The following is a 27,019-nucleotide window of genomic DNA, read 5'->3' as shown; positions in this document are numbered from 1 at the left end:
TCACAAGAACAGTGGAAGCTGGCTCCAGCTGGGTCTTTGGGGAGTGGAAAAGTTAATAAGAAGGAGGTTCATCTACCTGAGGACAAAGACAGATCTGTAAGGAACCTGTTATTTACAGTATATTCTATGTAGAGACAATTGGGTGGATTATTCTTTTTTCATTTTTGGCTTGCTTCACATTGCTAATATCTTCTTCCTCAGATTGTCTGGGATCCAACTCTGCACAGATGGGTTGACAAAACTGAGCCCAAGGCTGAGGTATACACTTAAATTACATTCAATAAAAAGCAGTGAAAGACCATTGTATTTCAACTGTGCTAATGTTACTAACAATTTAGAAAATGTGTTGATGTGTTTTACAGAACAAGCTTGTACCACTCAACTCCACCCGATGGGGATGTATGGATTTCAGGGGAACCCTGGCAGTGTCCCCCAAAGGAGTGAATCCTTACTCCATGAAAGCAGGTGAATATTGTTTTAGACTACATGTGGTTTAACTCCAAGAATCTGTCAGCCAATCATAGCTTTCCCTGGTGATCTCCTGCTAACACCTTTCCCACTACCAGCAGGTCTATGGGGCAGCCAGATACCCTACAATGCATTACACTGATGGGACCAACTCAAAGCCTCCAGCCAGGGGGCCTGGACCACTTCCTCGACAGCTCTCTGGCCTGCTCGTCCCTCACACTTTGACCTTATGGCACCAATGATTGTGCCACCTGACACTCTACCCTACTGATGTATGAATCTGGAAAATCCTTCCAAAATGTATCCATTCATCATTAACTGAGCTTTTACTTTAACATAGCAAAAGGCTGAAGTAGCACGGATGTTAACTATTTTTATTTTTGTCCAACAGGCAAATTCACCATACATTTTTCAGCATAAAAAAAGTCAGCATTGAACATTTATTAAAAGATCATCTTTTAATTATATCTCTGTCATGTGAATTTCTATCTCTAATTCGACCTAAGCTTGAATCATTACCAGAGGTTGTAAAGCTCTGGTTTTAATCATCAATGATTCAAGGTCCACAATCCTGTCACGATCGTCTACGAAATGAGTGGACCAAAGGCGCAGCGTGCGATACGAACATGACTTTAATTGGTAAAGTACACGAAACAAAACAAAACACGATCGTAAAGTCCACAGTGACAACGACTGACAAGGAACAAAAACCCACAAACACAAGGTGAACACAGACAGTATAAATATGGCTCCCAATCAGAGATAACGAGCCGACAGCTGACATCGTTACCTCTGATTGGGAGTCACCGATCAACCAAGAAAACACAACCAAAGACAACCAACCAAAACACAACAAACGAACACACACTGGCTCAAAATACAAAGTCCCGGAGCCAGAGCGTGACAGTACCCCCTAAAGGCGCGGACTGCGACCGCGCCTCAAAACCCCCAAACAGGGGAGGGCTGGGTGGGCATTACTCCTCGGAGGCGGCTCCGGCTCGGGCTTGACCACCACCCTTCTTCAATCCCCCGTAGCGCCCCGGTCGATCTGACCCAGCTGGTAGGATCTGGACTGACCCGCACCCCTGGCTTGGCGCGTGAGGCAGGAACGGACCGGACCTGGCCGGCGATCGCACCCTAGGCTTGATGCGTGGATTCGGACGGGCCTCACCAGGCTGACGACTCGCATCCCTGGCTTGGTGCGAGTAGCAGGAATGGGCTGGATCAGGCTGACGGCTCGCACCCTTGGCTGAGTGCGAGTAGCAGGGACGAGCTGAACCAGGCTGACGACTCGCACCCTTGGCTTGAGTGCGAGTAGCAGGAACGGGCTGGACCAGGCCGACACTTCAACCCTGGCTTGGTGCGAGTAGCAGGAACGGGCTGAACCAGGCTGACGACTCGCACCCTTGAGCTTGGTGCGAGTAGCAGGAACGGGCTGGACCAGGCTGACGACTCGCACCCTTGGCTCTGGTGCGAGTAGCAGGAACAGGCTGGACCAGGCTGACGACTCGCACCCTTGGCTTGGTGCGAGTAGCAGGAACAGGCTGGACCAGGCTGGCGACGCACACCGTAGGCCTTGTGCGTGGAGCAGGAACAGGCCGGGCTGGGCTGGCGACGCACACCGTAGGCTTTGTGCGTAGAGCAGGGACAGGCTGGGCTGGGCTGGCGGCGCACACCGTAGGCTTTGGGCGTAGAGCAGGGACAGGCCGGGCTGGGCTGGCAACGCACACCGTAGGCTTTGTGCGTAGAGCAGGAACAGGCCGGGCTGGGCTGGCGACGCACACCGTAGGCTTTGTGCGTAGAGCAGGGACAGGCCGGGCTGGGCTGGCGACGCGCACCATTGGCTTGGTGCGGGGAGCAGGGACGGGCCGGACAGGGCTGACAAACGCACCACATACTTGGTGCGGGGAGCAGGAACAGGTCGAGCTGGCCTAGCGCGCACACCGTTGGCTTGGTGTGGGAGCAGGCACGGGCCGGACAGGGCCGGCGAAACGCACCACAGACTTGGTGCGGGAGCAGGAACAGACCGAGTCGGGCTGGCGGCGCGCACCACAGGCTCCATGCGAGGAACAGGAACAGACAGGACCGCACTGAGGACACACACCCCTGGCCCTACACGGGGATCAGGAACGGGCCGGACCGGACTGGTAACACACCCCAGTACCCTTCGCCGTGCCTCCACACCTTCCTTCCCCTTCGTGACCAGTGGCCCCCTTAACTTGGCGGCCTTTTCTGCCAACCTACTGCACTCCTCTAACCCGTACTCCTGCTGCCCCGACGTCGTGAGCCCCCCCCTAAAAATTTTCTGGGGGTCTCTCCTCTCGGTGGACCAGGCCTCTATAGTCCTCTCCCAACCTTCGCTCTTCTGTCTCCACCACTCGTCATCCAACTCCTGGAAACGCTGCTTGGTCTCGTTGTGGTGGGTTTATCTGTCACGATCGTCTACGAAATGAGTGGACCAAGGCGCAGCGTGCGATACTGAACATGACTTTAATTGGTAAAGTACACGAAACAAAACAAAACACGATCGTAAAGTCCACAGTGACAACGACTGACAAGGAACAAAAACCCACAAACACAAGGTGAACACAGACAGTATAAATATGGCTCCCAATCAGAGATAACGAGCCGACAGCTGACACTCGTTACCTCTGATTGGGAGTCACTCGATCAACCAAGAAAACACAACCAAAGACAACCAACCAAAACACAACAAAACGAACACACCTGGCTCAAAATACAAAGTCCCGGAGCCAGAGCGTGACAAATCCACAAGTAATTATCGGTAAATTTATTCATGGAGAGCTCCCCTCAAAAACACAAATATCCTGTTTTTTATACCCCTTGACAAACAAAGACACTATGCTCCTCCCACCTTTAGGTGGCTTTCTTAACCAGTTCCCGCCTTCCCCCTTGAATGGTTAGTAACGCCCCTTCTGTTAGTGGGTTGACACTACATGATAATTCTAACATTTATACTGTGTTTGGGGTGAAATTCTTTAGTCATTATTCTTAAAATCCAAATTAATCTAACAAACGGGCAGTCCTTCCCCGGGAGGAAGAGCAGCTCCGTCTTGCCGAGGTTCAGCTTGAGGTGGTGATCCGTCATCCATACTGATATGTCTGCCAGACATGCAGAGATGCGATTCGCCACCTGGTTATCAGAAGATTAGTTGTGTGTCGTCAGCGTAGCAATGATAGGAGAGGCCATGTGAGGATATGACAGAGCCAAGTGACTTGGTGTATAGCGAGAATAGGAGAGGGCCTAGAACTGAGCCCTGGGGGACACCAGTGGTGAGAGCACGTGGTGCGGAGACAGCTTCTCGCCACGCCACTTGGTAGGAGCGACCGGTCAGGTAGGACGCAATCCAAGAGTGAGCCGCGCCGGAGATGCCCAGCTCGGAGAGGGTGGAGAGGAGGATCTGATGGTTCACAGTATCAAAGGCAGCAGACAGGTCTAGAAGGACAAGAGCAGAGGAGAGAGAGTTATCTTTAGCAGTGCGGAGAGCCTCTGTGACACAGAGAAGAGCAGTCTCAGTTGAATGACCAGTCTTGAAACCTGACTGGTTTGGATCAAGAAGGTCATTCTGAGAGAGATAGCAAGAGAGTTGGCTAAAGACGGCACGCTCAATAGTTTTGGAGAGAAAAGAAAGAAGGGATACTGGTCTGTAGTTGTTGACATCAGAGGGATCGAGTGTTGGTTTTTTGAGAAGGGGTGCAACTCTCGCTCTCTTGAAGACGGAAGGGACATAGCCAGCGGTCAAGGATGAGTTGATCAGCGAGGTGAGGTAAGGGAGAAGGTCACCGGAGATGGTCTGGAGAAGAGAGGAGGGGGATAGGGTCAAGCGGGCAGGTTGTTGGGCGGCCTGCCGTCACAAGTCGTAAGATTTTATCTGGAGAGAGGGAGAAAGAAGTCAAAGCATAGGGTAGGGCAGTGTGAGCAGGACCAGCAGTGTCATTTGACTTAACAAACGAGGATCGGATGTCGTCAACCTTCTTTTTCAAAATGGTTGACGAAGTCATCCACAGAGAGGGAGGAGGGGGATTCAGCAGGGAGGAGCATGTGGCAAAGAGCTTCCTAGGGTTAGAGGTGGATGCTTGGAATTTAGAGTGGTAGAAAGTGGCCTTAGCAGCAGAAACAGATGAAGAAAATGTAGAGAGGAGGGAGTGAAAAGATGCCAGGTCTGCAGGGAGTCTAGTTTTCTTCCATTTCCGCTCAGCTGCCCGGAGCTCTGTTCTGTGAGCTCGCAATGAGTCATCAAGCCACGGAGCTGGAGGGGAGGACCGAGCCGGCCGGGAGGATAGGGGACACAGAGAGTCAAAGGATGCAGAAAGGGGAGGAGATGAAGGTTGAGGAGGCAGAATCAGGAGATTGGAGGGAGAAGGATTGAGCAGAGGGAAGAGAATGATAGGATGGAAGAGGAGAGAGTAGCGGGAGAGAGAGAGCGAAGGTTGCGACGGCGCATTACCATCTGTGTATGGGGCAGAGTGAGTAGTGTTGGAGGAGAGGGAGAGAGAAAAGGATACAAAGTAGTGGTCGGAGACTTGGAGGGAGTTGCAGTGAGATTAGTAGAAGAACCGCATCTAGTAAAGATGAGGTCAAGCGTATTGCCTGCCTTGTGAGTAGGGGGGACGGTGAGAGGGTGAGGTCAAAAGAGGAGAGGAGTGGAAAGAAGGAGGCAGAGAGAAATGAGTCAAATGTAGACGTAAGGAGGTTGAAATCCCCCAGAACTGTGAGGGGTGAGCCATCCTCAGGAAAGGAACTTATCAAGGCGTCAAGCTCATTGATGAACTCTCCAAGGGAACCTGGAGGGTGATAGATGACAAGGATATTAAGCTTAAATGGGCTAGTGACTGTGACAGCATGGAATTCAAATGAGGAGACAGACAGATGGGTCAGGGGAAAAATTGAGAATGTCCACTTGGGAGAGATGAGGATTCCTGTGCCACCACCCCGCTGACCAGATGCTCTCGGGGTATGCGAGAACACATGGTCAGACGAGGAGAGAGCAGCAGGAGTAGCAGTGTTTTCAGTGGTAATCCATGTTTCCGTCAGCGCCAAGAAGTCGAGGGACTGGAGGGTAGCATAGGCTGGGATGAAGTCTGCCTTGTTGGCAGCAGAACAGCAGTTCCAGAGGCTGCCTGAGACCTGGAACTCCACGTGGGTCGTGCGTGCAGGGACCACCAGGTTAGAGAGGCAGCAGCCACGCGGTGTGAGGCGTTTGTGTAGCCTGTGCGGAGAGGAGAGAACAGGGATAGGCAGAGGCATAGTTGACAGGCTGCAGCAGATGGCTACAATAATGCAGAGGAGATCGGAATAAAATGAACTAAACATCTGGGAAAGGAGAGAGCGGGGCCTCCCTCACCACAACTCCCAAATATAACTCTCCCAACTTCCACCTCAGAAACTATAATTGTTGTAAACTACAGCGGCTCAATGTTTTCTAGGAATAGACTAACCTAGTTTATTCAGCTAGCTAACTAGGTGCAGTATTATTCCGTGAAAAACGTCCGGGCACAGCCAGCTAGCATGCCAGTCTCCAACAGTAGGGTTTAGCGCCAATACTCAGCCACAACAACCACCAGTGTATCAACACACAAGCAGATCGTCCGTGTCTAACGTTGTGGGTTAGTCCCGACAGCTTGAGCGAGTCCGTCGTCAACTTATTCAGCCAGTTAGTTAGCTAGAATAGTTAGCAAACTAGCTAGCCATTGCTTTCAGACAAAGAAGAACCCCTCCTTTCACGGCACGAACACACAGAGAGAGCCAAACTAACGTTAACTAGTCACCCATGTCCCGAATTCCTTGAGCGACTCGGGCTATCAATATGTAAAAAACAAAACACAAGTGTAGGTTATGACTTACCCCTAGCAGCTACTGTTAGCTAGCCAAGTGCAAAGCTAGCCACTGAATTGACTCAGCCAGTTCGCGTCTGTTCGCTCGGTCGTTCCAGCTATTGTTTACAAGTAGCTATCCAGGTTGCAACAAGCTTGCTAATTTTCGAGCACAGTAGCCACTTACTGCCTAACGTTAACGGTTCAGACAATGAGGTTAGAAAACAGCTGAATGGTAGGCAATTATTGTATGTAATTATTGTAGGCAGCCAGCTGGCGTAATTACATGCACTCTCAGGCGTGAAACAACTATACCGTTGCTAATAGCTACTCGCCAGCTAGTCCAGGTGGTGAGTTAGCTAGCTAGCTAGCTTCGTGCTACACCCGGCACCGCCGAATACAACACTAACCTACAATAATTACATACAATAACTACCTACAACAACCCACGATACCTACCTACAATACCTAACTACAATCTAAATACATAGTTTAAGCCTTACTCGACAAAGCCCAAGCTATGTATAAAGCCAAACTTACCCGACTCCAAGCTCCTCACCTGCTCACCTCCTCACCTCACCAGTCATACACGCAAAATACAGGATATTATTAGGGTGATAAATAAAAGGCAGTTGCTCCATGACACATATATTTTGAGGGAAACGCACTGTCTATTATTTAAATTGATCAGGGCAGGGCAGCACATACAAACTGCATTTAGTCCAATAAAAATACATGATATTATTAGGGTGATAAATAAAAGGCAGTTGCTCCATGACACAAGAGCACTCTCTAATGGAACAAAAAGCTTACAGCACCTGGTATTCCCAGGCGGTCTCCCATCCAAGTACTAACCAGGCACAATTGGTACATTGTGGGAGGCAACCCGTCTGTCTAGAGAGACTATTGTCATGCTACACATTCAAGGTCTGCTGAGATTTGTCTGATTTCACTCCCACACAACAATTTCTCTGTTATTTAATAAAAGAAAAAAGTGACTCAGTGGAGTCTCATACAGTGAAAGCTGTAAAACTTCAGAGCAGACCAATACCTATATTCACCAAATGTTGTGACAGATATTCACACTGACAATTATCTCTCCTCTTAGCCCAGTGCACAGGTGGAGTGGTGTGAAGAGGATCCCCACGAGCACTGTGCGTGTGTCTCAGTCAGAGCCTAGTAAAACTGAGGTGGTCTCTGGACAACATGAGGACTCCAGAGGAACTTATGACAACAAACTCTTAGCAACTTCTCCTCTTAGCCTGTGTTTCCATTAATTGTTTCACTGCGCATAACTTAATTAGCAGTTGTTAAAATAACACGTGCACTGCACAGTGTGCATTAGCATAGCTATGATAATTATATGGAGTGAATGTGAGGACAGCTATTGTGAGGATTTGAGCCCTTTGCTGCCCTACTCCTCAGCTCTGCCTGTTTGCTAGGTGCAATTCCACGACAGGTTGGCCCAAAGATATTTATGATGTTTTGGATCTTCCTGAAATAAAACCGTATAAAGGCCCTTTGGGGGAAGGATGTTTTGAATACCTTTGAAGTCTAAATCCAAAATTATTATTGAGAAATAATTGATTAGAATTGGGAAATGTGTGACACTACAACGATGAGTCTGTATATGCTACAAAGTCAGTCTTGGTGTCATTTAAAATATGAGTAGTGTTTAGACTAAGAATAGCTAAATGTCTTTACATTAATTTATCCAAAACATCATAAATATCTTTGGGCCAATCTGGTGTGGAAATGCAAATTCAACATACACTATATATACAAAAGTATGTGGACACCCCTTCAATTGAGTGGATTCGGCTATTTCAGCCACACCCGTTGCTGACAGCTGTATAAAATCGAGCACACCGCCATGCAATTTCCATAGACAAACATTGGCAGTAAAATGGCCTTACTGAAAAGCTCAGTGACTTTCAACATGGCACCATCATAGGATGCCACCTTTCCAACAAGTCAGTTTATAAAAATTTCGGCCCTGCTAGAGCTGTCCCGGTCAACTGTAAGTGCTGTTATTGTGAAGTGGAAATGTCTAGGAGCAACAACGCTCAGCCGTGAAGTAGTAGGCCACACAAGCTCACAGAACGTGACCACCGAGTGCTGAAACGCATAGTGCGTAAAAATCGTCTGTCCTCAGTTGCAACACTCACTACAGAGTTCCAAACTGCCTCTGGAAGCAACCAGCACAAGAACTGTTCGTCGGGAGCTTCATGAAATGGATTTCCATGGCCAAGCAGCCGCACACAAGCCTAAGATCACCATGCGCAATGGGAAGCGTCAGCTGGAGAGGTGTAAAGCTTGCCGCCAACGGACTCTGGAGCAGTGGAAACGCGTTCTCTGGAGTACTGAATTACGCTTCACCATCTGGCAGTCCGACGGATGAATCTGAGTTTGGCGGATGCCAGGAGAACGCTACCTGCCCCAATGCACAGTGCCAACTGTAAAGTTTCATGGAGGAGGAATAATGGACTTGGGCTGTTTTCATGGTTCGGGCTAGGCCCCCTTAGTTCTAGTGAAGGGAAATCTTAATGCTACAGCATAGAATTACATTCTAGACGATTCTGTGCTTCCAACTTTGTGGCAACAATTTTGGGGAAGGCCCTTTCCTGTTTCAGCATGACAATGCCCCCATGCACAAAGTGAGGTCCATACAGAAATGGTTTGTCGAGATCAGTGTGGAATAACTTGACTGGCCTGCACAGAGCCCTGACCTCAACCCCATCAAACACCTTTGGGATGAATTGGAACACCGACTGCGAGCCAGGCCTAATCGCCCAACATCAGTGCCCGACCATAACTAATGCTCTTGTGGCTGAATGGAAGCAAGTCCCCTCAGCAATGTTCCAACATCTAGTGTAAAGCCTTCCCAGAAGAGTGGAGGCTGTTATGGCAGCAAAGGGTGGACCAACTCCATATTAATGCCCATGGTTTTGGAATAAGATGTTCGACGAGCAGGTGTCCACATGTAGTGTATATTCATCCAAAGACCCATCACCATGCCCTATTCTGAACTATAGATTCATAGAGTTATATTTGGGTGGTGTATGAGGGCAGCAGCAGGTCTCCAGGTGCAGTGCTCTAGCTCTAGCACTTTCCCCTGATAAACAGCAAACACTTCTCATCAAAGAAACATTCCTGCCAGGTATGCGCTCTCTGAAGCACCACTTGGCTTGTCATGTAAGTACTAATCAAGGGAACACTCATTGGATCAGCGTGATACACTGCCACTCATTGATATAAGCTATGATCGGGGGGATTATGACCTTTGTTAGTGTTCGCATAACGTCACCATAATGTTCCCAGCTTGACAGGCCCAAGGGGGATGGTGACACGTGACGCGGAACTTACCACCAGTGAAAGAAGAGACCATTTCCTCTTTGACTAAACCACTTCCTGTACTAATATTGCTGATACATGGCATACAGGGACAGAGTTCGGGTTGACCCCCAGAAATAGCTCTGTGGCACAACACTTTGAAATGGAATCCAGTGGTGTATCCTGACGTTTTTTGTATTTATTTATTTTATTTCACCTTTATTTAACCAGGTAAGCCAGTTGAGAACAAGTTCTCATTTACAACTGCGACCTGGCCAAGATAAAGCAAAGCAGTGCGATAAAAAAACAACAACACAGAGTTACATATGGGGTAAAACAAAACATAAAGTCAAAAATACAACAGAAAATATATATACAGTGTGTGCAAATGTAGCAAGTTATTGAGGTAAGGCAATAAATAGGCCATAGTGCAGAAATAGTTACAATTTCGTATAACACTGGAATGATAGGTGTGCAAAAGATGATGTGCAAATAGAGATACTGGGGTGCAAATTAGCAAAATAAAAAACAATATGGGGATGAGGTAGTTGGGTGGGCTAATTTCAGAAAGGCTGTGTACAGGTGCAGTGATCGGTAAGCTGCTCTGACAACTGACGCTTAAAGTTAGTGAGGGAGATAAGAGTCTCCAGCTTCAGATATTTTTGCAGTTCGTTCCAGTCATTGGCAGCAGAGAACTGGAAGGAATGGCGGCCAAAGGAGATGTTGGCTTTGGGGATGACCAGTGAAATATACCTGCTGGAGCGCAGACTACGGGTGGGTGTTGCTATGGTGACCAGTGAGCTAAGATAAGACAGGGATTTGCCTAGCAGTGATTTATAGATGACCTGGAGCCAGTCGGTTTGGCGATGAATATGTAGTGAGGGCCAGCCAACAAGAGCGTACAGGTCACAATGGTGGGTAGTATATGGGGCTTTGGTGACAAAACGGATGGCACTGTGATAGACTACATCCAATTTGCTGAGTAGAGTGTTGGAGGCTATTTTGTAAATGACATCGCCGAAGTCAAGGATCGGTAGGATAGTCAGTTTTACGAGGGCATGTTTGGCAGCATGAGTGAAGGAGGCTTTGTTGCGAAATAGGAAGCAGATTCTAGATCTAACTTTTGATTGGAGATGCTTAATGTGAGTCTGGAAGGAGAGTTTACAGTCTAACCAGACACCTAGGTATTTGTAGTTGTCCACATACTCTAGGTCAGACCAGCCGAGAGTAGTGATTCTAGTCGGGTGGGCGGGTGCAAGCAGCATTCGGTTGAAGAGCATGCATTTAGTTTTACTAGTGTTTAAGAGCAGTTGGAGGCTACGGAAGGAGTGTTGTATGGTGTTGAAGCTCGTTTGGAGGTTTGTTAACACAGTGTCCAATGAAGGGCCAGATGTATACAAAATGGTGTCGTCCGCATAGAGGTGGATCCAAGCGTCACCAGCAGCAAGAGCGACATCATTGATATACACAGAGAATAGAGTCGGCCCGAGAATTGAACCCTGTGGCACCCCCATAGACACGGCCAGAGGTCCAGACAACAGGCCCTCCGATTTGACACATTGAACTCTATCTGAGAAGTAGTTGGTGAACCAGGCGAGGCAGTCATTAGAGAAACCAAGGCTATTTAGTCTGCCAATAAGAATGCGGTGGTTGACAGAGTCGAAAGCCTTGGCCAGGTCGATGAAGACGGCTGCACAGTACTGTCTATTATTGATCGCGTTTATAATATCATTTAGGACCTTGAGTGTGGCTGAGGTGCACCCCTGACCAGCTCGGAAACCGGATTGCATAGCGGAGAAGGTACGGTGGGATTCGAAATGGTCGGTGATCTGTTTGTTAACTTGGCTTTCAAATACTTTCGAAAGGCAGGGCAGGATGGATATAGGTCTATAACAGTCACTGACAGCTGACCACAACCCCATGACACACAAGCCCCCACAAAGACAACTCTGGGTTCATCTTCAACAAACAACCCAGACTGAATTACATGACATTAGGTGGACATATGTGGGTGTATATTTTAGCAGCATCAATGAGACAACCAGAGCACTATGATAAAGACACATGACCACAGTCTCTGGTGGGTGAGACAGTATCCTAACTGTCACGAACGCTTTCATTACACAACTCACCATCCTTCACATTATTTTAGTTGAGGAGCACATGGAATCTGGGATTTCATAGGCCTAATGATGATATCTGCCCATACATTAGCATCAGTCACATAGTTTTCCAACAACTCAGGGCTATGAACCTTACTGATGGAAGTACAGTACGTAGCTATGAGCTATATATGGGAAATCCAGGTTGTTCGGAGTCAAGCTATGTGACTGACGTAACAACAGCTGTTAATGTACACGTCAGCCTTTCTGGAGTTAATGTATCAGCCCTTCTGCTTGATGCACTGCCACACACTGGGAGGTTTTCTAATATGTCAATGTCAGGGAGTTCGATTTTATTAGAGGTGGAAAAACCAAACTACAACAACAAATAGGTCACCCACCATATATGTTTATATTAGCATTTACATTTATTGTTTAGTTTTACTATATTGGCTTATGTACATTACATTTACATTCATGAAAACACAGAGAACATCAGTGGGACAATTCCAGGGTTTGTATGAAGCGTATCCATCAATCTCCGGCGGCATGAATAAGGGCCCTATCCTGATCCCCAAAGGCCTGTCCTCCTCCTCCTCCTCCTCCTCCTCCTCCTCCCCCCTCAGGACTCAGGAGGACACTCCCACAGGAAGGTCAGGGGACAGTCTTGCATCTGGCAGCTGTAGACAGTGTCGAAACAACCAATCTGCTCCTCTGTGAAAGTGTTTCTCCAGTCACCGATTTTACCTGCAAACAGAACAAGACCTTCATTATTATGGCCAATCTCTCTCCACAGCACTGTGAGTGCAGGGGAGGCCTATGGCATTGTTCTATCCTTCTGACGCTGACTGACACATAACTCTAGTCAGGATTGTACTCCTGTTGAGCAAGGGAGCCTCACCTTTCCTCATGAATTTGCCTTTGTTGTGGTCCATGATCTCCTGTGGGATCAGAGTGTAGTTCACCATGGCAATGTCTCTCATGCTGCTGAAGCTGCAGTGTCTTAGGGAGCTGGTTAACTCCTTGCCCACCAGGGGGCACTGAGCTGATCCTCTCAATCGAGCCTCGCAGGTCCTGAGGAAGGTCAATGCTCTCTCTTATTATAGATATGGACAAAGAGGATTGTTTTCACAAGAGGCTGAATCGATCCTCTATGTCTAGTCTATCCACAATATTTGTGGAATACTAAGAGATCAAACGCTCATTAAGTTGGATACAGTGAATATCTACAATGCAAGCAATTATTTTTCCTAAAACAATGTTCATGCTGTATGTGTACCTATTCTCCAAGAATAAATCCTAATGTCACTTAAAATAGCATCTCACAAAGAACTTGCTGAATCTGTCCACGATAGTCAGAATGACCGTGTTCCCCTCAGAAGAGGGCAACCCAGTGACAAAGTCCAGGGCCAGATGCGACCATGGTCGCCGGGGAATAGGGAGGGGGTGAAGTAGTCCAGAGCTGGGCCGGTTGGCACTCTTATTCTGCGCACACACTGGACAGGCAGCAACAAACCTCCGAGTATCTTCTCCCATGGCCGGCCACCAAAATCGTCTGCGAAAGTAACGCCATCGTCCGGGGCCACGCCAGGGTGACAAGCCATCTTGCTGGCGTGGGACCATTGGAGGACAGCAGAACGAACCGACTCAGGCACAAACAAACGACCGGGTGGACCGTTACGGGACCGGGCTGCGTCCGAAGGGCCGCCATAACCTCCTCCTCAATCCTCCACATAACTGCTCCCACGACACAGTTCCGGGGAAGAATCGTCTCGGTCTTGGCCCCACTCTCCTCCGTCTTGGAGAACATCCGGGACAAGGCGTCCGCCTTGCCGTTCTTAGACCCAGGTCGGAACGTCAGGGAAAAATTAAAGCGTCCGAAAAACAAAGCCCACCTGGCCTGACGGGGAGTTGAGACGTCTAGCCGATTGCACGTAAGCAAGATTCTTGTGGTCGGTCCAGACAATAAACGGTTGCTCCGCCCCCTCCAACCAGTGGCGCCACTCCTCCAAGGCAAGCTTCACCGCGAGAAGCTCCCGGTTACCCACATCGTAGTTCCTCTCCGCAGACGAAAGACGACGAGAGTAGTAGGCGCAGGGATGGAGTTTCCCGTCAGTGGAGCATCGCTGGGACAGGATGGCGCCAACTCCCACATCAGACGCATCCACTTCCACGACGAACTGACGGGCCGTGTCAGGTTGAGAGAGAATTGGTGCGTTGGTGAATCGCCTCTTCAAATCCAGGAACGCTCGGTCCGCCTCAGGGTTCCAACTGAAGGTCCTGGTACTGGAAGTCAGGGCAGTTAAAGGAGCGGCCACACGGCTTTAATCCCGGATGAATCTGCGATAGAAATTCGCAAACCCCAGAAACCTCTGGAGCTGCAATCTCGTACCGGGCTGGGCCCATTCCAGAACCGCCCTAACCTTCTCCTGGTCCATCCTGATCTCTCCCCTGGAGATGATGTACCCGAGGAAGGATGTAGTGTGGGCGTGAAATTCGCACTTCTCGGCCTTCACGAACAGGCGATTCTCCAACAATCGCTGCAGAACCTGCCTGACATGCTGGACGTGGCTGGAAGGTTCCTTTGAGAAGATAAGAATGTCATCCAGGTAAACAAACACAAAGAGACCCGATCATATCTCTCAGGACGTCATTCACCATACTCTGGAACACTGCTGGAGCATTGGTCAGTCCAAACGGCATCACCTGATACTCGAAGTGACCCATCGGTGTATTGAAACCCGTCAACCACTCGTCCCCCTCTCTGATCCGGACCAGGTGATACGCATTGCGTGAGGTCTAGCTTGGTGAACACAGTAGCACCCTGTAAGGAGTCGAAGGCAGAGCTCATCAAGGGCAGGGGATACTTGTTCTTGACCGTGATATCATTCAACCCCCGATAATCAATACACGGTCGAAGAGAGCCATCCTTCTTACCCACAAAGAAGAATCCTGCCCCCAGGGGGTGATGATGAGGGACGAATGAGACCAGCCGCTAGGGACTCCTTGATGTAGGTCTCCAAAGCCTCACGTTCAGGTCGGGAGATGCTGTATAACCGTCCCTTGGGATAGACAGCTCCAGGGAACAGGTTTATGGCACAGTCATATGGTCGGTGGGGAGGGAGTGACAGAGCCCTCTGCTTACTGAACACTTCCCCCAAATCGTGATATGTCTCGGGAACCAGGGACAAATCTGGGGGTCTAGCCTCAATCACCTGACTGGGAACAGAATGGGAACAGGCAGTCTTGAGGCAGTTAGCATGACACTCAAGGCTCCAACTAGTTACCTTGCCAGTCACCCAATCGAACGTGGGATTGTGTTCTTTCAGCCAGGGGGTATCCAAGGACCAGAGGAACATGGGAAGAAGGCAGAATGAAGAATGAGATCACCTCAGAATGATTCCCTGACAACAGCATCTTAACCGGTTCAGTCCTCATCGTGATACGTGCCAGACTACTGCCGTTCAGAGTGGTAGCTTCAATGGCTTCCGGTAATCGCTCCTTGGAAAGCCCCAGCTGTTCCACCACTTCGGCATCAATAAAGCTTCCATCGGCACCTGAATCGACGAAAGCGTTAATCGCTAGACTCTGATTCCTGTTCATGAGGGTAGCCGGGAAACGGGGTCTGACAGAGGTATTGAGAGGTTGAAACTGGCTCGCTAAAAGTCCTCCCAACTTTAGCGAGCCGAGCAGTTTGACGACCGCCGGGAACAAGTGGACGGGCCCCATTGCTTCTCCCTCCTTCTCTCTCGAACTCGGTTATCCACCCGAATAGACAAGGCTACCAAGCTGTCCAGGTCACTAGGCTCCGGATAGGAGATCAACTCATCCTTGAGCTGCTCCGACAGCCCCTGGTAAAAGGCCGCTTGCAGAGACTCCTCATTCCACCCACTCTCCACAGCCAACGTCCTGAACTCGATCACGAAGTCGGCAACGCTGCGAGTTCCTTAGCGAAGCGAAAACAGGCGCCTAGCTGCGTCCATACCTCGGACGGGATGGTCAAATACCTTCCTCATCTCGGCCGTGAACTCCTGGTATGAGGCCATGCAGGTGTCCTGTTGTTCCCAAACGGCTGAAGCCCACTCCAGAGCTCGACCACGCAGCAACTCAAAGACAAAGGCTATCCTAGCCTTGTCTGTGGCATAAGAGTGGGGCTGTAGATCGAACACTAATCCACACTGCATAAGGAAAGAACGGCATCTTCCCAACTCCCCCTCATATTTATCAGGCGTCGGAACCTTGGGCTCACGGAAGGGCACAGCTCCAGAAGCGGCCGGATCGTTCTGTCACGGTTTACTAAGCCAGAACCCAGAAGCAGACCAGGACAAGGTGAGTTGAAACGAAGGTGAGTATTTATTTAACAGATTCAAAAAAACGATGTAGAATAATCCAGGGGACAGAGCGGACGGCGGAGATGAGTTGGTGGAGGTGCAGTGGTAGATCCAAGAATGGCTCGGCAGCCGCCGACAACCAGGCAGGGGTTGGGTGAAGGTTCCGGGAAATTGACTGCAGATATAAACAAAACGGAGGTAAGTACACGGCAAGCCAACAAGGTGCAAAACAACAAAACTAACGCTAGAAACTCCAAGGCTGATACACTGACAAACATACTGTTCATGGCTAACGATCCGGCAGGGAATGGATGTCAGGTCAGGGCTTAAGAAGGGTGATGATCAGGACCAGGTGTGCAGACCGCTGATGAGATGCAGGTGCGATTAATCAGGAGATCTCCCGCCTAGCAACGTCGCCCGGCAACCAGGCCGGGAGCGTTCACGAACCCTCAGGAAACTGGAGATTCCGAGCAGAAAAATGGCAACACAGGCAGGAACCGACTCAGGATGCAGGGTTCATGACACCCAAGGTACAAATCATTAAGTGTCAACTCACCTGTACCCTCTAGAAAACCATCCAGAAACTCATCAAATGAGTTGGGCTCTGGGAGGAACTTGGCCATTTTATGGAAGTGGTAATATGACACAGCAACATCTTTGGGGTTTCTGGCGACATAGATTACCTAAGAGATGGGGTGGAGAGAGTGTCACTAACTGTCAACATATCATTTCCATAGAGTTGCTTTACAAAATAGGAAATGTCTCACAGCATTGAGAATAGTATTTTCAACATAACCACATCTTACCTTAGCTTTGGAACCCTGGAGGGCAGAGGCCAGCAGGTGGTAGGGCAGGTGAGTGGTGATGATTCGGGGGCCCTGGGAGGCCCCCAGCACCTTTGCACAGTACTGCTGTTCCACCCAGGGGGCTCGGGCCCAGTTGGGCACAGTTTTGGAGAGTTGTGGGTCCCCTCTGTTTTTCACAAGAGTGACCACTTCCTGCATCCAGGTAGTCCCTTTAACCAGAGATCACAGAGAGAAAGAAAGAAAGAAAGAAGAGAGAGAGTTAAAGAGAGAGCGAGAGCGAGAGTGAGAGAGAGAACTATATACCTAATACCTCTGTCTTCATTGAACCCCTCCCTAAACCAGTACTTCAATAAAGACAGGTGGTCTGAGAGAAGTGTATCCTGAAAACAATTCATCAATGACAAGTAAAACCAACAGTAACAATACAATAACCTACTATAGTCTGTACATATATAGTTATTAAAGCCCTGACTGTCTGCTTCAACTGCAAAGTGTGTGAAAGAGGGAGAAGTACTGTAGTTGGCTATTGTTGCAGCATGTCTAATGTGTTGTGACACCGAGCAGGTGTGTGACAGCTGTTCTTTCCTCACCTGATTTGGGGTAGGTGGCAATGACTGTGTCCCTGTCCTGGAACTGGAAGTGGAGGGCATAGTTCAGGGAGTCCTGGGTGTGAATGTGCCCAGGGAATGAGATGTGATGGAAGGTCTCTGTCACGTCCAGCCTGGCCATGTCTGTCCGTCTGGCTGCCTGTCTGCCTGTCTGCTTGTCTACTTAACTGCCTGTCTGCCTGTCTGGCTGTCGGTCTGCCTGTCTGTCTCTCTGTCTGTTTGTCTGACTGACTATCTGTGAGGAGGGAAGTATGAAATGCTCTGGCTTGCTACAGACCTTAAATAGCCAACCAGCAAGATACAACAGGAACTGTAAGAGGAACTCATGGGAGAAAATCTGAGTGGGTGTAGCTGTAGAAATAGTTTAAAATGTCTGACCTTAATGTTGTCTGCATGGAGGGGAATCTCCCAGGAGGTACTGTAGCTATGGGAATTACCACTGAGTAAAATGATCTGCACTGCCTGTACATAGAAACTGTCTCTGAGCCTGGTGGTCTGGGTCTTAAAGCTGGAATCCGTAGTTGCTACATAAATTTTTGGACTTATAGACTAATTTTCTTCTTTTTTTTCACCTTTATTTAACCAGGTAAGCCAGTTGAGAACAAGTTCTAATTTACAACTGCGACCTGGCCAAGATAAAGCAAAGCAGTGCGATAAAAAACAACAACTCAGAGTTACATATGGGGTAAACAAAACATAAAGTCAAAAATACCACAGAAAATATATATACAGTGTGTGCAAATGTAGTAAGTTATGGAGGTAAGGCAATAAATAGGCCATAGTGCAAAATAATTACAATTAGTATTAACACTGGAATGATAGATGTGCAAGAGATGATGTGCAAATAGAGATACTGGGGTGCAAATGAGCAAAATAAATAACAATATGGGGATGAGGTAGTTGAGTGGGCTAATTTCAGAAGGGCTGTGTACAGGTGCAGTGATCGGTAAGGTGCTCTGACAACTGACGCTTAAAGTTAGTGAGGGAGATAAGAGTCTCCAGCTTCAGAGATTTTTGCAGTTCGTTCCAGTCATATACTCATTGATGCTTAAAGAATATAACTTATAAATGCCTCATGAGTTTAGTTCAACTCCTACCCCATCAGAATCCAAAATACAAGCTTGTTTTACTCCAATGTTTGTAAACAAACAAGGCCCAGTGCAGAAAACATGTATTTTCCTGTGTTTTATATATATTTCCACACTATGAGGTTAGAATAATACTGTGAAATTGTAAAAATGATGATAATGCCCTTTTAGTGTAAGAGCTGTTTGAAAAGACCACCTGAAATCTCAGCCTGTTTTGGTGGGATGGAGTTTTGACCTGCCTGGTGACATCACCAGGTGGTAAATTAGTAAGAAAGAAATAACAGCTAGTTTTCAGTTTCCCCTCCTCACTCAGACCACTCCCAGAAAGTCCTAGCAAAATTCTTGCTTGAGAAATTGCTATTTGCTAAAAAAGCTATTTTTGTTTCATTTTGACCATTTTAATTGAAAACAATCACAGTAAGGTATTTAATTGTTACCCAGAAATTATTTAATATTGAGATCAAAATGGCTGCATTGGACCTTTAAGGGCTCCTCTATTCAAGCCTTACTGCGGAAATTCAGTGTTACAGAATGATTGAAATTTAAAGGCAATGTTCCTGCGTTAGCGGAGACAGCATTCACGGTAAACGCTGCTTATGTCGGCTCAATCAGAAATGACCTTTACATTTATATTGCGCAATCTGTAATGCTTCAGCGATACAGATTGAATAGAGCCCTAAAACTATCATTTTGATATCATGGAGGTCCGTACTTGTATCCATAGCTCTGTCTATGAGTTTGAGAGTGGTTATATTTTTCTAGGCCCATCTCTCAGCTTTTTACCAAAACACAGGCAGGGTGACCGTTTTGTTATTGTTTCAATTAAGGATTCTAGCTTTAATACTTCAGTACTCTCTGCCAGACTGAAGGATTTGCCTGATTCATGACCAGGGTGAATGGGGTCCCTGATTATACTACAGTGTTGAGTTTAATTTTTTCCACTGCTTTATTGACTCAAGGACCAGAGTTGTTGATGATGAGCGAAGAGTCCGGAGGGCGCTCTAAGGACGTTTTATCTAAGAGTTGATTATCATAATGCAAACAAGTCATGACCTTCGCAACTCATCTCCATGGTCATGGATAGATAAGACTCAAGGCTCTCTTTACTGCTCCTGATAGAGAGCTGACTGTAATCTGATTCAAATTAACCTCTCACCTCCAAACACTTATCTTTAGAGAAGACTTCAAAGTAACCAATCATAAGAGGCTATTACGGGATGGTCCTCACAATAGTCAGGATGATAAGCTAATGATACCCATAAAAACGATGAATTCAGTCATAAATGAATAAACCAACACAATGGCCAACACAGTGGTTAGAGTGCTTGCACTGAGATTGGAAGACTGGGTGTTCCATCCCTGGTTGAGTCATACCAAGGATCGAACCTCATGCCTCTCTGCTTGGCACTCTGCATTAAGGAAATGGATTGGGGGTAAGGTCCTGCGACTGACTAGCGTCCTGTCCAGGGGGTGTACTTGCTCCTGCCCCTATGTGTCATTCTGGCTCAGACAAGGCTTACTTGTCTAAGGCTTACTATTTAGGATTATTAGGAATACCTGTAATGTATCATATGCTATTTAGCAGCAAAAGTTTCCCAGATGTTAGAGTTGCTTTGCAGCTTCCGGTTTCATTTCCAAAATAAAAGTCTAGAGCTTGTTTTAGAACTGCATTCAATAACAACGTTATACCAGTAGATGGCGTAGAATAGGATTGGGCCTTCAGCAAATGACTTGTGTAAATATGATAAAGACACAGAAGGGCCTTGTCTAGAATAACCGCCTGAGCTGCAAAACAGAAAGTAAATATGATTTAGGCTAGGCCTATTCCGCTATCTAAATATGACATGCTGTTGTGTGTTATTTAATGGCCAAATAATTGCTTAATTTATTTATTATAGCCGAATGGGGCTACTGTGGTGATCATGTGTGAATCACACTTTTTCCAGTATTTGGGAGCACGGACAGTAGGCCTTATATTAGGCATTTTGACTGTTGTATTAGTGAATTCCACTTGGTATGTAGGCTTGTTACAGCCATTTGCGTTGCACAACCCCATCAAGCAGAGGCTATATCCATATAAATAAATGAGACAAAACAAAATATTGATTAAGTCTTGGCTATAACCTGTCCTGAGTTTAATAGCCAAGGGGTCCCAAATGGTCAAGACTATCTATAGCCTATTCTTATTGCCAGATCTGTTTTCCCTATCAGCCACTGCACATGCTTCTTCAACTATTTTGTTTAAAATATATTTAGAGGCTATATTTAGAGGCCCGTGAGCTAGGGACTCTTTTTAAGGGGATCCCTATAATAAACACAGTTATAAAACACAAATAGAGTTCTAAAATTATTCCGCAAGACACCAGTACCCAAAATGATAGCCGAAATTGCAATGCCTACAAGTTGAAGGCCTATTTTTTATTTGGATAGGTCTAAATTAAACATTTAATTATTAAAGTGATAGGCTAAAGAACTTTGGAGAATTTTGAATACACACATGAATTTCAATAAACAAATGGATAAGACTGTTCTACTCTCTTTGATTTAGTTCCTTTTGCAACTCAGACAAATTACTGAATGGATGACATACTGACTGACTGAACTGAATGAAGGATTAATTAAATGTTCAAATATGTTGGAATAACGAGTTGCACGCATCATGCATGCTCTGCACTTTATTTGGCTAGTAGGCAAATAAGCCTACATTAGGGTATAATGACTCTATGGCTGCATGCCTCCTGAAGGGCATCTTCTGAGGCTGAGGGGTGCTTTTCCAAAGGCGCATGGTTCTGTGGTGTCGCATGGAGATCACAAGCTCTTCAACTGGGCAGCAGTGTGGCGATGGAGGGAATAACCTATAGGGAGACCACTGCGACAGAGTTATTGTAAAGTGTGGGAATAAGCTTATGCCAGATTTAGCCTACGTTTAACCTCTCTCTTGTTCATTTCAAAGTCCATATGTTTATGACCTGATTCATAGAAATCATGTAAAATCATTTAAAATTCATATTAACCCCTCCTACAGAATATGCTTTGGCAAGATTTTGAGTGACGAAATAAATATCAAAATATTATATTTAAAAAAACCTTGAGTGGCAAAGACTCCAGTAGTCATACATGATTCATAGATTCACCAAACATCTATTATTGTTCTATGTTTCATTATTCCTGGTAGATACTATTGGTTATGATTGCAGACAGAGCCCAGAGAATGGGATGGTGCAATAATTAATTAGTCATATTTTGATAAGGTGCATGCATGGCGATGTCCACGTCACCCAGCGATATGCCCATGCTGTAGAGATACACCTGGCAGACTATAACACTTCACTGTTGTAGGCATAATACAGCGAGTGCTATCTAGACTTGCGCTGGCAAACAAATCCATTACATTAGCTACCTTAAATGTGAAGTAAACTCAACTGAGAAGTAATAGAGAATGGAGACTTTTAAATTGAAAACGTGCAGAATACCTCTTTCTGGTTTTCCTGACTTCCGTTTCTTTTTTCACTGTGTTATGCTTGTTTGCGTAGCACTCCTCACATCCCGTTTGGTGTATGTTTTTTTTGTTTGTGAGATGAAACTGTCAAAACTCTGAAAGGTATTATTGTACGACAGAATTGCAACACAAGATTTGTTCATGCCTAAAATGTTAGTCCGTAATCGTAACATGGTGTTTGTATGTTCACAGATGAAATTTCACACGATCCTAACAATTTACATATGGATTTTCATACGATCCTTACGATACGTAGGTTCAACCTTTTGGCAGGTATCTCGCTCGATATAGTACTGTTGACCAATCACTGACAAAGGGTATCCGATCTGTAATAGATTATGGAAGTATAGCATATGGTTCGGCAGCCCGGACCTCACTGGAAAGGCTAGATGTCATACAGGGGCAAGGACTCAGAATATGTAGTGGGGCGTTTCGAACGTCCCCAGTGGCTGCATTACAGGTGGAGATGGGGGATATGCCATTGCAGATTAGGAGACAGCAGTTGGCAATGAATTATTGGGTCAACCTACAGGGACATGGGGTGTCTCATCCTGCGAAAGGGATTTTACAGGCATGCTGGGAACATGAGCGAAGACAGAACACAAGCTTTGGGTGGATGGGTAATACCCAGGCGAAGGAGATGGGACTGTATAGAAGGGAGTTTAGTCCAACGGTAGTTATTCCTGTAAATCCACCATGGCTACTCCCGCCTCCAGTAGTTGATCTAGAAGTGTTGGAGAGACTACAGAAAGATAATCTGGCTGTATATACGGCGGAGCTGATGGCCATACTGTTGGCCTTGCAGTGGGTGGAGGAAGCAAGCCAGCAGAGTAGTTATTTGCTCTGACTCATGCGCAGTGTTAATGAGTCTCCAGTCCTTTAGCTCACGTAGCAGACAAGACCTTCTTTATGAGGTGCTACAAACCCATGGCAGGATTAAACAGATGGGTATTCAGATAAGATTTACTTGGGTTCCAGCCAATGTGGGGGTGGAGGGGAATGAGGCAGTAGATGCACAGGCTAAACAAGCACTTAGTAGTGGGGATGCTGATGTTGAAGTTTCATTGAGCAAGGCAGAGGCAAAAAGACTGATATATACAGTGATGGTGCAGAGATGGCAGGAGCAGTGGAATATAAATATTAAGGAAATGCATTTATTTCAAGTACAGAGGAAAGTCGGGGAGGGGAGGATGGCAGGAAGGGACAGAAGAGAGGAGGCTATATTTACAAGATTAAGGGTAGGACACAGCCAGTTGAATAAGACACTAAGCGTGATAGGAAAGCATCCATCAGGAAAATGCGATTATTGTCAGGAAATAGAGACTGTGGAGCATGTATTGTCCCCTGTAGCTCAGTAGGCAGAGCATGGCGCTTGCAACGCCAGGGTTGTGGGTTCGTTTCCCACGGGGGGCCAGTATGAAAAATGTATGCACTCACTAACTGTAAGTCGCTCGCGTCTGCTACATGACTAAAATGTAAATGTATTGCTACAGTGTGGGCAGTATCAGAGGGAAAGAGAGAGGATGAGATTAAGTATGAGGGAGAAGGGGATACAGGAAACTAGTTTAAAGAGTATATTGAGTAGAACGTCATTAGATATAGTATCACATATTTTGTTGTCTTTTTTAAGAGAAACTGGGTTTGCAGGTGGGATTTAGTCTATCCCTGTCTCTGGCCCACACTCCAGTACGGTAGGTGGCGGTAATGCACCATAACGTTGGATGCCAACCGCCGATAAACCCCACTGAAGAAGAAGAAGAAGAACTGACAAAGGGGCGTAGAGTTCGGCTACCGAACTTCGATTTACATCAAGAAAAAATGTGGTGTGCGTGAACAGTCTGAAAAAACCCTGCCGAACACCAAAACGAACAAAAACATCACAATATTTAGTCATAATATATGCGCGAACTGTTTCGACTGGGAAGTAAGCTTTAGGGCCGCTACACACTTAACGCAAACAGAGCGATGGAGCATCATATAAGATCCATTCCAAACGATCCATATTCATAACTAAAGGCCTTATGACAGTCCACATAATGGTATGAAGAAGTAAAAACGTAGCAGTTTTTGTTATGAGTTAGTCATGAATTGAACACCCTGTTCTCTTTTCATATCATAAAAATCAAAAGGGTAATTCCCTGCTGAGGCCAGATAAGACCGTGGGAGAAGGCAATAACAATTCACTGGAAAAAATGTCATTGTATAAGACTGAGCAATATCATTTCAGGTGAAATTCATTGTTACTCATATATATATATATATTTTTTAAACCTCAATTGAATTATACACTGAGTCTACCAAACATTAGGAATACCTTCCTAATATTGAGTAGCTTTCACCTGGATTCACCTGGTCAGTCTATGTCATGGAAAGAGCAGATGTTCTTAATGTTTTGTATACTCAGTGTATACCACATATGTATTAATTGTGAGTCATACTGCGTAGTATCAGATTCGGGGTCCATGGTTTGATCTCCAACCAGGCTGTTCCCAAATTACAGCATCCAGCTATGATATACAGAATACATGGATCATGTGAAGTGTGCACTGTATCATCAAGTTTGTAAATGTCAACACACATTAAAAAATAATATAATAATTCAACAAGAAGCCATTTGACAGGAAGAACATGATATTTACCGCCTAATGGAAAAATAAGCCTTACCATATAAAATAAGAAAGAGACTATACAGTCGTGGTCAAAGGTTTTGAGAATGACACAAATACTAATTTTCACAAAGTCTGCTGCCTCAGTTTTGATGATGGCAATTTGCATATACTCCAGAATGTCATGAAGAGTGATCAGATGAATTGCAATTAATTGCAAAGTCCCTCTTTCCCATGAAAATGAACTTAATCCCCCCAAAAAACATTTCCACTGCATTTCAGCCCTGCCACAAAAGGACCAGCTGCCATCATGTCAGTGATTCTCTCGTTAAAACAGCTGAGAGTGTTGACGAGGACAAAGCTGGAGATCACTCTGTCATGCTGATTGAGTTAGAATAACAGACTGTAAGCTTTAAAAGGAGGGTGGTGCTTGAAATCATTGTTCTTCCTCTGTTAACCATGGTTACCTGCAAGGAAACACGTGCCGTCATCATTGCTTTGCACAAAAAGGGCTTCACAGGCAAGGATATTGCTGCTAGTAAGATTGCACCTAAATCAACCATTAATCGGATCATCAAGAACTTCAAGGAGAGAGGTTCAATTGTTGTGAAGAAGGCGTCAGGGCGCCCAAGAAAGTCCAGCAAGCGCCAGGACCGTCTCCTAAAGTTGATTCAGCTGCGGGATCGGGGCACCACCCGTGCAGAGCTTGCTCAGGAATGGCAGCAGGCAGGTGTGAGTGCATCTGCACGCACAGTGAGGCGAAGACTTTTGGAGGATGGCCTGGTGTCAAGAAGGGCAGCAAAGAAGCCACTTCTCTCCAGGAAAAACATCAGGGACAGACTGATATTCTGCAAAAGGTACAGGGATTGGACTGCTGAGGACTAGGGTAAAGTCATTCTCTCTGATGAATCCCCTTTCCGATTGTTTGGGGCATCCGGAAAAAAGCTTGTCCGGAGAAGACAAGGTGAGCGCTACCATCAGTCCTGTGTCATGCCAACAATAAAGCATCCTGAGACCATTCATGTGTGGGGTTGCTTCTCAGCCAAGGGAGTGGGCTCACTCACAATTTTGCCTAAGAACACAGCCATGAATAAAGAATGGTACCAACACATCCACCGAGAGCAACTTCTCCCAACCATCCAAGAACAGTTTGGTGATGACCAATGCCTTTTCCAGCATGATGGAGCACCTTGCCATAAGGCAAAAGTGATAACTAAGTGGCTCGGGGAACAAAACATCGAAATTTTGGGTCCATGGCCAGGAAACTCCCCAGACCTTAATCCCATTGAGAACTTGTGGTCGATCCTCAAGAGGCGGGTGGACAAAAAAACCCCCACAAATTCTGACAAACTCCAAGCATTGATTATGCAAGAATGGGCTGCCATCAGTCAGGATGTGGCCCAGAAGTTAATAGACAGCATGCCAGGGTGGATTGCAGAGGTCTTGAAAAAGAAGGGTCAACACTGCAAATATTGACTCTTTGCATAAACTTAATGTAATTGTCAATAAAAGCCTTTTACACTTATGGAATGCTTGTAATTATACTTCAGTATACCATAGTAACATCTGACAAAAATATCTCATAACACTGAAGCAGCGAACTTTGTGAAGACCAATACTTTTGACCATGACTATAGACTGACTACAAGGGTTATGTACTAGCATTCAGATAACCCACTGCTATAGTGATATACAGAGGCCAGATTCACTGCCTGTCATTTGAGAAAATGATTAATGCTGAAAGCCAAATCATTTGATTTATTGAAAATTACAATTCAAAGAAGAACACATAAGATTTGAATTGTATACATTGCACCTAGCTAATTATCTAGGAGCTGTATGAATTACAACTACGTTTCATACATTTTAATTCACATTCTCATCAAAGGTTAGAGAGCTACCATGAAGCAGAAGCTGTGCAGAGACAGCATAGCTCAGCAGCATAGGCTCGTTAAAGTGTGGCTTAAGAGGGATGAAAACAAGAATGAGAAGAATGTTCCTCTATAATGATGGTTTTAAATGAGGGTGCAGAGGTTAACCTTATGTTTGAATTGAAGAGTCAATTGTGTGCTCTACTCATGAGCACAAAAAACATTTATATATATAAAACAACATGTACATTTAGCAGATGCTCTTATACAGGAGAAATTAGGGTTAAGTGCCTTGCTAAAGCACACATCGACAGATTTTTCACCTAGTCAGCTCAGGGATTCAAACCAGCAACCTTTCAGTTACTGGCCAAACACTCTTGACCACTAGGCTGTCTGTTGCCATGTCATACGCAGGTATTGTGACTCAAATATAGATTTATGTATCTTTTTAGATGTATTACAGTGACTCTAC

General features: G+C 46.2%; 1 protein-coding gene and 1 long non-coding RNA gene across 2 annotated transcripts; one reads left to right on the top strand and one right to left on the bottom strand.

Moving 5' to 3' along the window:
- The first annotated feature begins 39 nt into the window (after nt 1-39).
- LOC123485067 lies at nt 40-376 on the top strand. Its single transcript, XR_006658849.1, has 3 exons — nt 40-96; nt 202-258; nt 363-376. It is a non-coding gene; the product is annotated as an uncharacterized LOC123485067 (long non-coding RNA).
- Nucleotides 377-16,457: 16,081 nt separating this feature from the next.
- On the bottom strand, nt 16,458-17,631 carry LOC121562762 (sulfotransferase 2A1-like). The gene is made up of 4 exons (XM_045215928.1): nt 17,466-17,631; nt 16,876-17,084; nt 16,604-16,752; nt 16,458-16,473 (listed from the first exon to the last, which is right to left on the bottom strand). The coding sequence occupies exons 1-4, from the start codon at nt 17,602-17,604 to the stop codon at nt 16,458-16,460; spliced, it is 513 nt and encodes a 170-aa protein (XP_045071863.1). The 5' UTR covers nt 17,605-17,631.
- Between the last annotated feature and the right edge of the window lie 9,388 nt (nt 17,632-27,019).

The sequence above is a fragment of the Coregonus clupeaformis genome, unplaced genomic scaffold (assembly GCF_020615455.1).
Source record: "Coregonus clupeaformis isolate EN_2021a unplaced genomic scaffold, ASM2061545v1 scaf0558, whole genome shotgun sequence".
Lineage (NCBI taxonomy): Eukaryota > Metazoa > Chordata > Actinopteri > Salmoniformes > Salmonidae > Coregonus > Coregonus clupeaformis.
Note: the sequence above shows the minus strand (reverse complement) of the source record. Positions and strands in the feature narration are given on the sequence as shown.